The sequence below is a fragment of the Lissotriton helveticus genome, chromosome 12, assembly GCF_964261635.1.
Source record: "Lissotriton helveticus chromosome 12, aLisHel1.1, whole genome shotgun sequence".
Classification (NCBI taxonomy): domain Eukaryota; kingdom Metazoa; phylum Chordata; class Amphibia; order Caudata; family Salamandridae; genus Lissotriton; species Lissotriton helveticus.
Genome location: NC_136073.1, coordinates 796,838,174 through 796,855,996, shown reverse-complemented (window position 1 = coordinate 796,855,996; position 17,823 = coordinate 796,838,174). Strand labels below are relative to the sequence as shown.

Here is a 17,823-nt window from a genome sequence, read left to right as displayed (position 1 = left end):
AACAATCTGAGGATGGAGAGGATGCCCATGCGCACTGTAGTCCAGGGGAGGAGTCACCTATCTCGTGATACTTCGAAGACTCTTCCAAGACAACAAAGAGCAATCATCCGGACCCAACACTAGGCGGCGATCTATGTACAGATATGAATTCAGCAGCCCACATGCCTCGAACACTCCTTTAGAAATGGTGCAATCCGAATCATAGTCAAGTATAGAGATACACTTAAAATCACAAACCTGTCTTCCGTTGCAATCGTTATCCCTGCTTTCAAGAGTTTTCCATGGTAATCCAATAGTGTCTCAATTTATTTTTGTGACTAATTACTTGAGCATCAATGTGCCATATTAACAACAGTACCAATATCTACAAATTAGAAAATACATTCTACAAATAGTAATATCATTCTACTACAGGTGTTATGTAGGAGAGTGGGGTCTGCAATCCTATGGTCACCCCAGATCTTTGCTTTTTGCTTCACTGGTTTACGACTTTCCCTGGCTGTGGGCCTGCTAATCAGACCCACAGCCTAGCTGTTCTCTCTCTAAATTGACAACCATGTACTTTAGGTGCATTTACCAATTGGTACTGGGCCACCTTATCAGTCCCTGTACAGTATACCTTCGATATCCAGGGCATAGGTGTACCCATGGCCTACCAGGGGCTGAAGCATGTATTATGCCACCCCTGGCTGGTCATCTAAAACTGACACAACTGGCTGCACGACAGCTGGGGCAAGGTGGTGTAATCACCCTTTGCTGTAGATATAGTATACCTATATCTAACCCTAAAATGGACACATATCCTCCTATCAGTCACTCCTATGGCAGGCCTTAACAATCCTGAAGGCAGAGTGCTTGGAATTATGTGAGATGGTGCTCTGGCGTGAGCTGAGCCCGTCTGCAGCTTGCGGAACCAAGTCCTAATTGCTGTTCCATGATAACGCTATGCCATATACTCTTAAGTGCATTATCGACCTCGCGGTTGAATGCTAACTCTGGTATAACATTATCAAAACATGTCGAGTAAGGTGTCATACGAATTGGAATACTACCCCCTCGCCAATTCTGGCGACGGGGGTAGCATTCCACCCTTCTAGAGGGACACGACATGTATGTAACTGTGAACCCCGGTTAAAGTTAACTCGAGCCTTGGCATCACAAAATGGATGCTGCCACCACAGACACAAGTCTGACCTCCTGCTGCTGGGAGTCCTTCCAGCGAGGGCGGCTTGGACAAAGGGTTTCCTGCCTTGGGAGGTGCTAGCACCACCCCAGACAGGGTTTTGTGTATTGGGTAGGACAGGCCTGAAAGGAATGAGACATGCCTGGGGCACACAAGGTGCCCTGTGCATACACCGGTTCAAACCAGTTGCTGGGGCACTCCAGCCCCAGCTCTGGCGGGAAACCGGACAAAGGATAGGGGGTGTAACCACCCCCCTTCCTGGTCCCACCCAGGGGAGGGACCTAGTCCGTAGTGCAGCCCCCTTTAGCAGGATAAAGGTAGGAGCTGGTCCCATTCCAAATTAGATTCATCCTGAACTACTCTAAAGAAGAAACTCTGGACTTCGACGTTCTGCTCCACAGAAGACTGAAGAAATCTCCCTTGTGGGCAAGGAGTGTCCACCCTGCATCCGCAGGCACCATCAAGCGTCCAGCGGCTTCACTTTGTCGTCTTCCCTCGAGAATCCAGACTTCAGAGCCCGACGAGACCCGGATTCCCAGACCTCTCCGACCTCTACCTACATCTACAGCAAAGCTGAGACCCGTGGGTGCGACAAGACACGTGGGACCAGCCATCTTGAATGAACCTGCACTTCGCTTCCAGCACGACACCCGAGGTAAACTCGACCAAGTGCTTTTGGGGACTGAGAAGCCCCAGCCCCGAGCAGCCCCTGCACCGAAGATCAGCCCTCCAGCATCCACGAGATCTGCGTGGGGCCCTTCTGCTTGTTTGCTGCTCGACGCGTTGTCTGGTCACTTGCCGGCTGGCTTGTGGCCTCCTAGACGACGAACCTTTGAATCTTTGCTGCTGGTCTGGTTGCTCCAGACTGGCCCTTGCTCCCTTCCAAAAGAGGGGCACCCCGGACTCTCCTAGTCCGCACCAGACGCTTTCTCCACTCACCGCGTGGGTTGCCTTTGCCAAGGCCTGTTGGCGCCGATTCCAGATCCAACACCGCCGACAGCGAGAGCCTGCGTGGGACAGCTCGTGCCTCCATCCTGGTCGTCGAAGACACCTCCTGGTCCACGTGGCTGCAGAGTCAAGCGTCCACTCTTCACCTGATCGCGACGTCGACATCTGGTTCCTTCCTGGTTCCACTCCAGTCACTGGCTAGTGACTGTGAACATTGTCCCCTCTGCTTTCAGGTCTCCTTCTTCACCGATCCACCCTTGGATCGCACCGGACATCTTCCTCTTGGTCGCCTGCAGCATCTTTTCTTTCAGGCTCCATAGACTTCAACGCGAGCACCCGACGCACTTTGACACCTGTGCACCCGCAGTCCGTGGGTGAGGTAACAAGAGCATTTCGGTGCTCAAGGGTAGTTTAACTGTCCTAGTGTCCAGTTCCACAGTCGTTTTAGTCCTATCTAGTCAGGATTGTCCGTACTCACCTTTAACTTGAACTGTACTGTCCATAGACGTTGTTACGCATCTCGCGTGTGAGTTAACACACTGCACACGCGTCCCGTGGGCCTCCTATTACTTACCCAAGGTGAAGATAGCGTAGTCCTAACGAACCTCCAGTCTCTGGACAGCTCCATTTCTTTTATCGACTCTCATATTCCACTTACTTAGTATATGGTTTGTCGTGCCTCTAAGGCACCATTGTAATTTTGTGCAACTTGTCGTATTTTTCTTAAGAGATTGTCATGTGCTTAGCCCTCTGACCTCATAAAGAGTTCAGAGGTGTTGTTATTAATAAATATACTGTTTATTTTCATAACAACCTGTGTGGTGTCCTTTCATCTGGTATTCAAGGGGTTATATTGTGGTAAAACAGCTGGCTTCACATGCCAAAAGAGTTTAGCCTAAGACTGCTTTGTCCATGCTACCATTAGGATAGCTGGTCTATAAGGTTGACTTACAACCAATCACCATAAGTCAAGTCAAGTCAAGTCAAGTCAAAGAATTTATATAGCGCACTACATACCCAGAGGGTCTCAAGGCGCTTAGGGAGGGGAGGGGGATTACTTGTCAAATATCCACGTTTTAAGTTGCTTTCTGAATGCTAGGTGGTTCTGGGTAAGGCGAAGGTAAGTGGGGAGTGAGTTCCATGTTTTAGCAGCCAGGTATGAGAAGGATCTGCCTCCCATTGTGGTCTTGTTGATGCGAGGTACAGTGGCGAGGGCTTGGCTGGAAGAACGTAGTTGGCGGGAGGGGGTGTAGAAGGACAGTCGTGAGTTAAAGGCATTCTGGTCCGATGTCGTAGAGTGATTTGTGTGCGTGGGTTAGCATTCGGAAAGTGATCCTCTTATTGACGGGTAGCCAGTGGAGGTCTTTCAGGTGACCAGAGATGTGTTCGTTGCGCGGGATGTCTAATATGATCCTGGCTGAGGCGTTTTGGATTCGTTGGAGTTTCTTCTGGAGTTTAGCGGTAGTGCCTGCGTAGAGGGTGTTTCCGTAGTCCAGTCGGCTCGTGACCAGAGCATGGGTGACTGTTTTTCTGGTTTCGGTGGGGATCCAGCGAAATGTTTTTGTGAGCATGCGGAGAATGTTGAAGCAGGATGAGGATACGGCGCTGACTTGTGAGAGTGAAGAATCCAGGATAACGCCTAGGTTCCGTGCGTGGTCTGTCGGGATGGTTGCTTTTCCAAGAGCTTCCGGCCACCAAGAGTCGTCCCATGCAGAGGGGGAAGTACCTAAGATGAGGACTTCTGTTTTATCTGAGTTCAGTTTCAGACGGCTGTGTTTCATCCATTCGGCAACTTCTTTCATTCCTTCGTGTAGGTTAGTTTTGGCGGTGCTGGGGTCATTAGTGAGAGAGAGGATCAGTTGAGTGTCATCCGCGTAAGAGATGATGTTGAGGTTGTGTTGGCGGGCGATGGTCGCGAGAGGGCTCATGTATACGTTGAAGAGGAAGGGACTGAGTGAGGATCCTTGTGGTACGCCACAGATGACTTCAGTGGCCTCGGACTTGAATGGTGGAAGGCGGAGTCTCTGGGTTCTTCCAGGGAGGAAAGAGGTGATCCATTCAAGTGCTTTTTCTTGTATTCCGATATTTCTGAGGCGTTGTAAAAGGGTGCTGTGGCAGACTGTGTCGAAGGCTGCAGAGAGGTCGAGGAGGATGAGGGCGACTGTGTCTCCATTGTCCAGTAGTGTTCGAATGTCGTCTGTTGCTGCGATGAGGGCGGTCTCAGTGCTGTGTTTTGCTCGGAAGCCGGACTGTGAGGAGTCGAGGGATTTGTTGGCTTCGAGGAAAGCGGCGAGCTGGTTGTTGACAGCTTTCTCGATTACTTTGGCCGGGAATGGAAGGAGCGAAATGGGGCGGTAATTTTTGAGTTCGGTGGGGTCCGCTGTGGGTTTTTTCAGAAGGGCGGTGAGTTCAGCGTGTTTCCAGCTTTCCGGGAAGGTGGCGGATTTGAAGGAGCAGTTGATGACGTCTCGGAGGTGTGGTGCTATGACGGAGTCTGCTTTGTTGAAGATGTGGTGAGGACATGGGTCTGTGGGGGATCCTGAGTGGATGGAGTTCATCAGGCGGATGGTGTCCTCAGTGGAGATTGGGTTCCAGTCGTTAAGGGTGTTCAAGGGGGGAGAATGTTCAGCATATGGTTCGGTGGGTTGGTCTCCGAGTTGGTTGTCGAAGCTGTTGTGGATGTCTGCAATTTTGTTGTGGAAGAATGAGGCTAGGGAGTCGCAGAGGGTTTGAGAGGGGGTGATGTCGTTGGAGTTGGCCGAGGGATTGGTAAATTCCTTGACGATGTTGAAAAGTTCCTTGCTGTTGTGGGCGTTGTTGTCAAGTCGATCCTTGAATGCGGTTTTCTTGGCCTTTCGGATTAATTGGTGGTGTGTGCGGGTGGCGTTTTTGAATGCGTCCTTAGTGCTAGTGGTTGGGTCTTTTTTCCAGGCCTTTTTGAGGGAGCGGCAGAGTTTCTTGGACTTCTTAAGATCATCGTTGAACCATGAGGCCTTCTTGCTGCCAGGTTTGCTTTGACGTTTTTTCAGTGGTGCTAAGGTGTCGGCGGTGTTGGATAACCAAAGGGTGAAGTTGGCGGTGGCTTGGTTTGGGGTTAGAAGAGTGGGCTGGGGTGTTTAGAAGGAGCGATGAGGAGATCTGGTCGATGGTGATTTTGTTCCAGTTTCTTTGCAGAGTTGGTTGGAGGTGGTTGGTGGGTTTTGGCTTGTTGTAGGTGAAGTGAACGCAGCTGTGGTCAGTCCAGAGGAGATCCGTAGTGTGGTTGAAGGAGACATGTTTGCTGGAGGTGAAGATGGGGTCGAGTGTGTGGCCTGCGATGTGGGTGGGGGAAGTGACCAGTTGTTTAAGTCCGAGGTTGGCGAGGTTGTCCAAGAGGGTGGTGGTGTTGCGGTCGTTGATCTTTTCGAGGTGAAAGTTGAGGTCTCCCAGAAGGATGTAGTCTTTGGAGGGGAGCGCGTGTGGAGTGATGAAGTCCGTGATGTCTTCACTGAATTTTGCGCGGGGTCCTGGTGGTCTGTAGAGGAGGGTGCCTCTGAGTGTGGTCTTGGGGTCGATGTGGATCTGGAAGTGAAGGTGTTCGGAGTTGGCGAGGTTGGTGTCAGAGCTGGTTGAGATGCGGATTGATTTTTTATGGACGATAGCGATTCCTCCTCCTGTGTGGCCGGTACGGTCCTTGCGTGTGATCTTATAATTTTCAGGGATGGCAATGGTGATGTCTGGGGCGGAGGAAGCGTTCATCCATGTTTCTGTTAGGAAGGCGACGTCTGGAGAGATGGTGTGTAGTAGATTCCATAGGTCAATGGCGTGCCTGTGGACCGATCGGGTGTTGAGGAGGATGCAATGTAGGTGATTGGGGTCGGGAATCTGTGGTGTGGTCGTAGCGGAGATGTTGTCGGTGCCGCTGAATTTGCAGGAGTAGCAGGAGAAAGGTCCATGGGTGTGTCCGGGAGCGGCTTGGACGCAGTTGGGGGCGCGACCGGGGTTGACGGCTAGGAGGGTGGTGGCATCGTAGGTAATGCGGGAGGGCTGGGCAGCGCGAGGGGCAGGGGGTCTGGCGCTGGGCGCGGTCCAGGCGCGGACGGGCGTAGACGGGCTTACCTTTGGCGCACCTACGGCGCGGATTGGGCGCGGACGCTGCGCGTGAACGCTGCGCGCGGGAACAGCTGTCATAAGGAGGGGCGAGGGCGGCTCAGCTGGGAGGCGGGGCGGGCTATGTAGGAGGACAACAACAAAATGGAGGGCGCTTGGGGGAATACGCTAAAAGAGCAGGAAAGTCGCGCTGGCAATCTTAATAATTAAATATACAAAGCGGCATACAAAGCACACAGCAGGCAATTAATTTCAGACAGTTTCCGGCCAAAAGCGCTACACAACGATACCGGAGCCAAAGGGGAGCGATCACTAAGCTGGGAAGCGTAAAAGAGCAGGAAAGTCGCGCTGGCAATCTTAATAATTAAATATACAAAGCGGCATACAAAGCACACAGCAGGCAATTGATTTCAGACAGTTTGCGGCAAAAAGCGCTACACAACGATACCGGAGCCAAAGGGGAGCGACCACTCAGCTGGGAAGCGTAGAGCGAGTCACAGCGCTTCCAGGTAACGGAGCACTGTTGTAGTCTGTGGGAGGGCGGCTCAGCTGGGAGGCGGGGCGGGCTATGTAGGAGGACAACAACAACAAAATGGAGGGCGCTTGGGGGAATACGCTAAAAGAGCAGGAAAGTCGCGCTGGCAATCTTAATAATTAAATATACAGAGCGGCATACAAAGCACACAGCAGGCAATTAATTTCAGACAGTTTCCGGCCAAAAGCGCTACACAACGATACCGGAGCCAAAGGGGAGCGATCACTAAGCTGGGAAGCGTAAAAGAGCAGGAAAGTCGCGCTGGCAATCTTAATAATTAAATATACAAAGCGGCATACAAAGCACACAGCAGGCAATTGATTTCAGACAGTTTGCGGCAAAAAGCGCTACACAACGATACCGGAGCCAAAGGGGAGCGACCACTCAGCTGGGAAGCGTAGAGCGAGTCACAGCGCTTCCAGGTAACGGAGCGCTGTTGTAGTCTGTGGGAGGGCGGCTCAGCTGGGAGGCGGGGCGGGCTATGTAGGAGGACAACAACAACAAAATGGAGGGCGCTTGGGGGAATACGCTAAAAGAGCAGGAAAGTCGCGCTGGCAATCTTAATAATTAAATATACAAAGCGGCATACAAAGCACACAGCAGGCAATTTATTTCAGACAGTTTGCGGCAAAAAGCGCTACACAACGATACCGGAGCCAAAGGGGAGCGACCACTCAGCTGGGAAGCGTAGAGCGAGTCACCTGATACAAGGTGGTCACTAGAACTAGTGAACATCATATATCAGGCCAACTTCTCACATTGGTGTGCAGCGGTTGGGATTTGAGCTTGCTGTGGTTTTTACCACGTATAATCTTGAAATATCATTTGAAAGATCACATAAGGTACTCTAGGTACATATAACAAGCTTAGGAATACTCGGAGTTCTACTGAACCAGCTGTTGTAGTAGAAAGGGCCTAGCACACCCTGACTACAACTCTTAGCAAGGGATCAGTAGTAAAACCCATAGTGTAGGTAGGTGCGTCACTTACACCTCACTAGAAGCATGTCTACCCATGGAGAATCTTCAGAGACTTCCCTAGTGGTTAGTGACCCTCCACAGGTCCTTTCCAGATATGCAGCTCTGTTTCCAGGAGATGAGACAATTGTGTACCTCCAGGAAATTGAAACAGGGTTCTAACCCTACCACTCCTTTTCTGTTAGGTCTCTTAGAGACATATGATGCTAGAAAGGCTTCTAACACAGATGGGAGCATGCCAGCCTTAGAAGGTACTCTTGGTGATCCAGACCTCCCTGAAACGGAGAATGTAGAGGAGGAGGAGGAAGAAGGGGACACCTCTGGGGTTGAGGCAGACAAAGGTCCTGTGGTAGTCAGCAGACTAACCAGGGCTAACTTAGACATGCATATGGAAGGATCTGGGGGACCCCCAGTACTGACCCTGAGCTGGCCTAACTTTGGGGTTAGGAGAGATAGATCTCCTTCTAGGGACTCCAATAGATCTGTGCACTCTCATGCCTCTGCTCAGAGGAGAATGACTTCTCCCCAGAGGAGAATGACTTCCCCCCAGAGGAGAGAGCATGAAGCACAGATGAGGGAAGCTAATCTGAGGATCCAGAGGGAAGAACTTGCCCTTGCCAAGGAGAAGCTTGCCTTTGCTAGAGAGCAACAGTTGAGTGGGGTAGTCCCCACTGGTGGCAGCAATATCCCTAGGGATAGAGAAAGGGGTTTTGATACTAGAAACCTGAGTAAAATAGTGCCCTCCTATAAGACAGGAGATGATATCCACAAGTGGATAACTGCTTTGGAGAGAGCCTGCAAAGTACAGCAGGTACCCCAGAGTCAGTGGGCAGCTATATCGGGACTCTCCTTTGAAGGTAAAGGAAGAGACAAGCTCCTCACTGTTAGAGATGAGGATGCTAATGATTACCAAGTCTTGAAAACTGCTCTGATTGATGGGTTTGGCTTAACCACTGAACAGTACAGGCTAATGTTCAGAGACACCCAGAAAACTCAGGCTTAAGATTGGACTGACTTTGTTGATTGTGCCACTAAGGCTTTGGAGGGCTGGTTACTGGGAAGTAAAGTTACTGATTACACAGGATTGTATAATCTAATTATGAGAGAGCACATCTTAAATAATTGTCAGAACCAGTTGTTGCATCAGCACTTGATTGACTCAGATCTGACCTCTCCCCAAGAATTGGGAAAGAAGGCAGACAGATGTGTCAGGACAAGGGTCAAGCAGCAGAACCAGAACCAGGGTGGTGGCCAGAAGAAAGCAGACCAGAAGGGTAATGAGAATAAGCAAAATGACCAGAAGTCTTCAACAGGGCCCCAACAACCTAAGGAGGGTGGGTCCCAAAATTCCCAAAAGAAGAAGAATGATGGTCCCAAGAAACCATGGTGCCAATACTGTAAAAGTAAAACTCACTGGTTTAGTGAGTGCACCAAGAAAGGCCAAACTCCTACCACTACTGTCCCTAAGACACCTGCACCCCCTAGTACAGTTAGTAGTGGTAGTATACCTCCCAAGGCTATAGTTGGGTTAACCCTGGGAACCGAGGTGGGTTCTGACTTAGTTAGAATTCCTACTCAGGCAGTTCTTGTTTGTACTGGGGACATGGATATGACCCCTAAACGCCTTTAATTAATGGAAAGATGGCTCAGGCCTACAGGGACACATGTGCCAGTGTCACTATGGTGACACCAACATTTGTGGACCCTGACCAGATCATGCTAGGTTCAGATTACCTAGTGACCAATGCTAGCAATGTCACTACCAAACACAGTATGGCAATTGTTAATTTCTCCTGGGGAGGGGTAACTGGCCTCAAAAGGGTTGTAGTTAGTTCAGACCTCCTAGTAGATTGTCTTTTGGGCAATGATTTGGAATCCTCACCGTGGTCAGATGTGGAGTACAGGACTCATGTAGAAATGCTAGGTCTCTCCTCACATGTCTTCGCTGTGACTAGGTCACATGCCAAGAAATGCCCAGCTGAACAAGTGCTGGATCCTGGAAGAATGGACCAGACACTACCCAAGAGAAGGAATGGTAGGGTTAAGGCAGAGCCTTCCCCCCCTGCCTCAGGTTGAGGATCAGCCCTCTCAGGAGGCTGACCCAGAGACCCAAGAAGGAACTGTCCTAGAAGAGCTTGAACCTGATCAGGTTGAGTTTCTTGGGACAGGGGGACCTTCCAGGGCAGGCTTGAGGCAGGCCCAATTAGACTGCTCCTCTCTTGAACCCCTCAGACAGCAGGCTGCTGCTGAGGCTGCAGGGAATGCTACAGGTGCCCATAAGGTATATTGGGACGATGGACTCCTATACTCTGAGGCAAGAGACCCCAAGCCTGGTGCTACCAGGAGGCTGGTCATCCCCTTGTCTCTGAGAGGTTTCCTTCTCACCTTAGCCCATGAGATTCCCCTTGCAGGTCACTTAGGCCAGAACAAGACTTGGGACAGGCTTGCCCCACACTTTCACTGGCCTCATATGTCTGAAGACACTAAAGAGTTTTGTCGCTCATGTGTCACCTGTGGCAAATCAGGTGGCACAACAAAGGCCCCCCCTTATACCACTACCTGTGGTGGGGGTACCCTTTCAAAGAGTGGGGATTGACATTGTTGGACCAATGTACCCCCCAACAGCATCTGGGCACAGATTTATACTGGTGGTAGTGGATCATGCCACCAGGTATCCAGAAGCTATTCCCCTTAGGACCACTACAGCTCCTGTTGTGGCCAGGGCCCTGCTTGGAGTTTTCTCCAGAGTGGGGTTTCCTAAGGAGGTTGTCTCTGACAGAGGTGCAAACTTCATGTCAGGATACTTGACTGCAATGTGGAAGGAGTGTGGTGTGAACTACAAGTTCACCACACCCTATCACCCACAATGCAATGGGCTTGTTGAAAGATTCAACAAGACCCTCAAAGGGATGATAAAAGGGTTACCTGAAAAGCTTAGGCGAAGATGGGACATCCTTTTACCCTGCCTCCTGTTTGCTTACAGAGAGGTCCCACAGAAGGGGGTTGGCTACAGCCCTTTTGAGCTTCTGTTTAGGCATCCTGTAAGAGGACTCCTATGTCTGGTGAAGGAAGGATGGGAGTTACCTCTCAAAAAGCCTAAACTTGACATAGTGGACTATGTACTTGGTCTCCGCTCCAGGATGGCAGAGTACATGGAGAAGGCATCTAAAAACCTTGAGGCCAGCCAAGAACTTCAAAAAGCTTGGCATGACCAAAAGGCTGTCCTAACTGTATCATGCAGGACAGAAGGTGTGGGTGTTGGAGCCAGTGGCCCCAGCAGCTCTCCAAGACAAATGGTCTGGACCCCATACCATCATTGAGCAAAAGGGAGAGGTCACCTACTTGGTGGACATGGGAACTCCCAGGAGCCCCCACAGGGTGCTTCATGTAAACAGGCTCAAAGCATTTGTCGACAGGGAGGACATGGGCTTGCTCATGGCCACAGATGAGGGGCAGGAGGAAGAGAGTGACCCTCTCCCAGACCTGCTCAATCAGAACCCTGATGATGGGTCAGTAGATGGTGCAGTCTTTTCTGACAGCCTCTCTGCTCATCAACAAGAGGATTGTAAACAGGTTCTTCAATCCTTCAGGCAAATGTTTTCACTGACCCCCAGTCAGACAAACTGGTGCACCTATGAGGTGGACACTGGTGACAGTCTGCCTGTCAAGAGTAAAATCTACAGGCAACCTGAGCACGTCAGGGACTGCATTAAGAAAGAAGTCCAAAAGATGTTGGAATTGGGAGTCATTGAACCCTCGGAGAGCCCTTGGGCTCGTCCTGTAGTTCTAGTGCCTAAACCTCACACCCAAGATGGTAAGAGAGAGATGAGGTTTTGTGTAGACGACAGGGGTCTCAATGCTGTCACTAAGACAGATGCCCATCCAATACCTAGGGCAGATGAACTGATAGACAAGTTGGCTTCTGCAACTTTCTTAAGTACATTTGACCTAACAGCTGGTTATTGGCAGATCAGGTTAGCTGAGGATGCCAAAACAGCATTTTCTACCCCAGGAGGTCATTACCAATTTGTGGTGATGCCCTTTGGTTTGAAGAATGCACCTGCCACTTTTCAAAGGTTGGTGAACCAAGTTCACTGGGTTGGATGACTTTTGTGCAGCATATCTGGATGATATTGCTGTCTTTGGCTCCACCTGGGAGGATCACCTGATCCACCTGAGGAAAGTTTTGGAGGCCCTGCAAAAGGCAGGCCTCACTATCAAGGCCACCAAGTGCCAGATAGGGCAGAGTCAGGTTGTGTACCTGGGCCACCTTGTGGTTGGAGGCCAGGTTCAACCATTGGAGAGCAAGATACAGGCCATAAAGGACTGGGCTCCTCCAACTACCCAGACACAGGTCAGAGCTTTCTTGGGCCTGTCTGGTTACTATAGGAAGTTTGTCAAAAATTATGGGTCCATTGTGACACCACTTAATGACTTGACAAGCAAGAAAATGCCAAAGAAAGTTCAGTGGACAGTTAGCTGTCAAAAGGCATTTGATGACCTAAAGCAGGCCATGTGTACTGCACCTATTCTCAAGAGTCCGGACTACTCCAAAACCATCATTGTCCAAACAGATGCATCTGAGTTGGGTGTGGGAGCTGTTCTATCTCAACTGAATATTGATGGTCATGACCAGCCCATTGCTTTTATAAGCAGAAGGCTGACCCCTAGAGAGAAACGTTGGTCAGCTATTGAGAGGGAGGCCTTTGCTGTGGTTTGGGCCCTGAAGAAGTTGAGGCCATACTTGTTTGGAACTCACTTCAAGATTCAGACCGACCATAAGCCCCTCTTATGGCTAAATCAGAAGAAGGGTGAAAACCCCAAACTTCTTAGGTGGTCCATTTCCCTACAGGGAATGGACTTTACAGTGGAGCACAGACCAGGGACTGACCATGGCAATGCAGATGGTCTCTCCAGGTATTTCCACTTAGAACAGGAAGACTCACCTGGTCAAGGTTAGTTTAATGTCCCTAAGTTTGGGGGGGGGGGGGGGTTATGTAGGAGAGTGGGGTCTGCAATCCTATGGTCACCCCAGATTTTTGCTTTTTGCTTCACTGGTTTACGACTTTCCCTGGCTGTGGGCCTGCTAATCAGACCCACAGCCTAGCTGTTCTCTCTCTAAATTGACAACCATGTACTTTAGGTGCATTTACCAATTGGTACTGGGCCACATTATCAGTCCCTGTACAGTATACCTTCGGTATCCAGGGCATAGGTGTACCCATGGCCTACCAGGGGCTGAAGCATGTATTATGCCACCCCTGGCTGGCCATCTAAAAGTGACACAACTGGCTGCACGACAGCTGGGGCAAGGTGGTGTAATCACCCTTTGCTGTAGATATAGTATACCTATATCTAACCCTAAAATGGACACATATCCTCCTATCAGTCACTCCTATGGCAGGCCTTAACAATCCTGAAGGCAGAGTGCTTGGAATTATGTGAGATGGTGCTCTGGCGTGAGCTGAGCCCGTCTGCAGCTTGCGGAACCAAGTCCTAATAGCTGTTCCATGATAACGCTATACCATATACTCTTAAGTGCATTATCGACCTCGCGGTTGAATGCTAACTCTGGTATAACATTATCAAAACATGTCGAGTAAGGTGTCATACGAATTGGAATACTACCCCCTCGCCAATTCTGGCGACGGGGGTAGCATTCCACCCTTCTAGAGGGACACGACATGTATGTAACTGGGAACCCCGGTTAAAGTTAACTCGAGCCTTGGCATCACAAAATGGATGCTGCCACCACAGACACAAGTCTGACCTCCTGCTGCTGGGAGTCCTTCCAGCGAGGGCGGCTTGGACAAAGGGTTTCCTGCCTTGGGAGGTGCTAGCACCACCCCAGACAGGGTTTTGTGTATTGGGTAGGATAGGCCTGAAAGGAATGAGACATGCCTGGGGCACACAAGGTGCCCTGTGCATACACCGGTTCAAACCAGTTTCTGGGGCACTCCAGCCCCAGGTCTGGCGGGAAACCGGACAAAGGATAGGGGGTGTAACCACCCGCCTTCCTGGTCCCACCCAGGGGAGGGACCTAGTCAGTAGTGCAGCCCCCTTTAGCAGGATAAAGGTAGGAGCTGGTCCCATTACAAATTAGATTAATCCTGAACTACTCTACAAGAAGAAACTCTGGACTTCGACGTTCTGCTCCACAGAAGACTGAAGAAATCTCCCTTGTGGGCAAGGAGTGTCCACCCTGCATCCGCAGGCACCATCAAGCATCCAGCGGCTTCACTTTGTCATCTTCCCTCGAGGATCCAGACTTCAGAGCCCGACGAGACCCGGATTCCCAGACCTCGCCGACCTCAACTCACATCTACAGCAAAGCTGAGACCCGTGGGTGCGACGAGACACGTGGGTCCGGCCATCTTGAACGAACCTGCACTTCGCTTCCAGCACGACTCCCGAGGTAAACTCGACCAAGTGCTTTGGGGACTGAGAAGCCCGAGCCCGAGCAGCCCCTGCACCGAAGATCAGCCCTCCAGCATCCACGAGATCTGCGTGGGGCCCTTCTGCTTGTTTGCTGCTCGACTCGTTGTCTGGTCACTTGCCGGCTGGCTAGTGGCCTCCTAGACGACGAACCTTTGAATCTTTGCTGCTGGTCTGGTTGCTCCAGACTGGCCCTCGCTCCCTTCCAAAAGAGGGGCACCCCGGACTCTCCTAGTCCGCACCAGACGCTTTCTCCACTCACCGTGTGGGTTGCCTTTGCCAAGGCCTGTTGACGCCGATTACGGATCCAACACCGCCGACAGCGAGAGCCTGCATGGGACAGCTCGTGCCTCCATCCTGGTCGTCGAAGACACCTCCTGGTCCACGTGGCTGCAGAGTCAAGCGTCCACTCTTCACCTGATCGCGACGTCGACATCTGGTTCCTTCCTGGTTCCACTCCAGTCACTGGCTAGTGACTGTGAACATTGTCCCCTCTGCTTTCAGGTCTCCTTCACCGATCCACCCTTGGATCGCACCCGACATCTTCCTCCTGGTCGCCTGCAGCATCTTTTCTTTCAGGCTTCATAGACTTCAACGCGAGAACCAGACGCACTTTGACACCTGTGCACCCGCAGTCCGTGGGTGAGGTAACAAGAGCATTTCGGTGCTCAAGGGTAGTTTAACTGTCCTAATGTCCAGTTCCACAGTCGTTTTAGTCCTATCTAGTCAGGATTGTCCGTACTCACCTTTAACTTGAACTGTACTGTCCATAGACGTTGTTACCCATCTCGCGTCTGAGTTCATACTCTGCACACGCGTCCCGAGGGCCTCCTATTACTTACCTAAGGTGAAGATAGCATAGTCCTAACGAACCTCCAGCCTCTGGACAGCTCCATTTCTTTTATCGACTCTCACATTCCACTTACTTAGTATATGGTTTGTCGTGCCTCTAAGGCACCATTGTAATTTTGTGCAACTTGTCGTATTTTTCTTAAGAGATTTGTCATGTGCTTAGCCCTCTGACCTCAAAGAGTTCAGAGGTGTTGTTATTAATAAATATACTGTTTTTTTTCATAACAACCTGTGTGGTGTCCTTTCATCGGGTATTCAAGGGGCTATATTGTGGTAAAACAGCTGGCTTCACATGCCAAAAGAGATTAGCCTAAGACTGCTTTGTCCATGCTACCATTAGGATAGCTGGTCTATAAGGTTGACTTACAACCGATCACCATAAGGGTTGTTTGGACTGATACAAGGTGGTCACTAGAACTAGTGAACATCATATATCAGGCCAACTTCTCACATGTTCCACTTCAGTTCATGAGCAGCACAGCCAGGTAAAAGCACATCCACATTCAATACATTGACATACAGGTGTCTAAATGGAAGTTACCCAACATTTCAGTGGCTGTCCTCATTATCTGGTATGGACAATCGTTGGACACACTTGACAAACGCTCAGTCAGGAATGCAGACTGAGATGAAGGGATGAAGGGATGTTGCAAACAAGTGATGTTTAAAATATACTCTGCTTAAATGGGAATAGGAAATATTCCAAATGACTATGACTTACTTGGCAGAGTTAAGGCTCCATGTTAATTTTATTAAAAAGTTTAATTGTTGATAATTTAAGGATTCAACCTAATATATCTTTCCGACTTGCTTCAAGGCTTACTAATCAATGGAGGAACCAACAGGAGAAATGATAGGTCAAAGTTTGTGCCAAAATACCACCTTTGGGAAAAGCTACAATCGTAATTTTCCAATAAAAAAGGACAAAATCTCCATCTTATCAATGTATTTTATGCACTCTATTCACAAACCTAAAATGTGCATTATTATGAAGTTCAGAGGATTAAATGTCACTGGTCTACATGCACCAGTTTTCAACAACATTTGAATTTAGCACTCTTTTTTTACAAAATTATACAATAAATGGCAACACTGGCCATCTTCGTAAATAATTATGACTGTGCTAACCAATGAACCCTCCCAAATGCCGAAAAGATTTCTAAAGTGATCATTTAAGGAAAAAATGCTATATTTCTTCTTTAAAAACCTAGCTTGGATTCCAGGGGTAACACCTTCATACCTGTGAGGGTAATGACTAACTGGTCCTCAACATTAAAGTCAAAATTCGCTAATCTCTATTTTAGTTTTCTTTAAAAAGTTTGACTCTCACTAAGTAGCACAACTTTTATTACAAACATAAGTTTAATAATACTTTTCAATTGATTTCTTGCCTCATATTCCATTTCATGCTTTCTTTAGTAATAGGGATGTTGAGTCTTAAGCAACAAAAACCACAATACTAGGTTGGCTTCACAATTCTTGCAAGAACACAATGTGATAATCTTCAATTTGTGAGCCCATCTCACACATTGGTAGGTTACTTAGCACTCACTTGCTTAAGATAGCTCCAACAGGCCTCATGTCAAACACAAAAAAGGAGCCTGTGCAAGGCAACAACTGAAAAGTCCCCAAATCAGAGCATCCAGGTAAAAAAGTGACTTCTAGAAAAGTAGATCATAGCAGGATTTATGAGACTGGCTACTGACCTGTATGTTTCATCACAGAAGTTAAACTGCTGAGAATGGAGCTGATCTTTGCTAAGTCGACATTGGCCAAATTTGGTAAAGGAACGGATGGAGAGGGGGACACCATTGTGGAACTGAAACTCCTACCAGGAGTGACAGGAGCTGGTATGGTAGTAGGCGGAGGAGCTGGGGTAGGAGGGGTGGGAGGACTTGGTACAGGAGGCGGTGGAGTCATCATACATTCTGTAGGTGAAGGAGGCGGGCTCTCAAGCGGAGGACTTGGTGGAGGACTCGGAGGAGGGCTTGGAGGAGGGCTCGGAGGAGGCAGCGTTTCAAGACGAATACTCAAAGGTAGTGGAGGAGTGTCAACAGCCGTAGTTGGTATCGCATTTGAGAAAATGCTATTTCTTCCAGGAGGTGATGCAGGAACTACCTCTTTCTCTTTCATACCGTCCTCCACTATTCACAGCAAAAAGAGAAAATAAGATTTTAAAAAGGTGATTAGTAAATATAAAGAAGGTGACAGCCTAATGATGATAAACAATATTTTATATCTTTCCATAACTTTCTATTAATTCATGAATCTGTTGAGCTGCCTTTTTTCAGTTAACCGCAATTCAACAAACATGCAGCTTCATAAACATGAAACATTTCCCCCTATTGAATGGATTCTCGCACTCATGGCTGTGAAAATAAATGCCGTTTAATAACATGTTATATGTATTAATAAATTCAGATCCACATACATTAGTAAAGTAGTATGGTCAAATTAGAGATGGTTACCACAGAACATTAAATTATCATGGAAAAACAAGTATTACCCCGATAGATTACATGGAACAATTGCTTTATACACAAACTCTTCAGTGTGATTTTAACATACGGTGTAAATATAACTCCGGCATCCTAGTTTTGGTAAAATACTGTTTATAAAGTCAAATAACCATGAAATAAATACCATGGCATATACAATTGAATATGCTACTTACCAGTATGCATCTGTTCTTGGCATGTAGGGCTGCTAACATTCATATCTATTGCATATCTATTGCATAGATCGCCGCCTAGTGTTGGGTCCGGATGATTGCACATTGTTGTCCTGGAAGAGTCTTCGAAGTA

At 48.9% G+C, this 17,823-nt stretch overlaps 1 protein-coding gene across 2 annotated transcripts in view; it reads right to left on the bottom strand.

Moving 5' to 3' along the window:
* RPRD2 (regulation of nuclear pre-mRNA domain containing 2) overlaps nucleotides 1–17,823 on the bottom strand; it is a 469,322-nt gene that overhangs the window by 120,624 nt on the left and 330,875 nt on the right. For both annotated transcript variants that reach the window (XM_078669938.1, XM_078669937.1), the window contains exon 9: nucleotides 16,726–17,163. In XM_078669938.1, coding sequence (XP_078526064.1) covers nucleotides 16,726–17,163 — 438 coding nt within the window. The remainder of the gene's footprint in view (nucleotides 1–16,725; nucleotides 17,164–17,823) is intronic.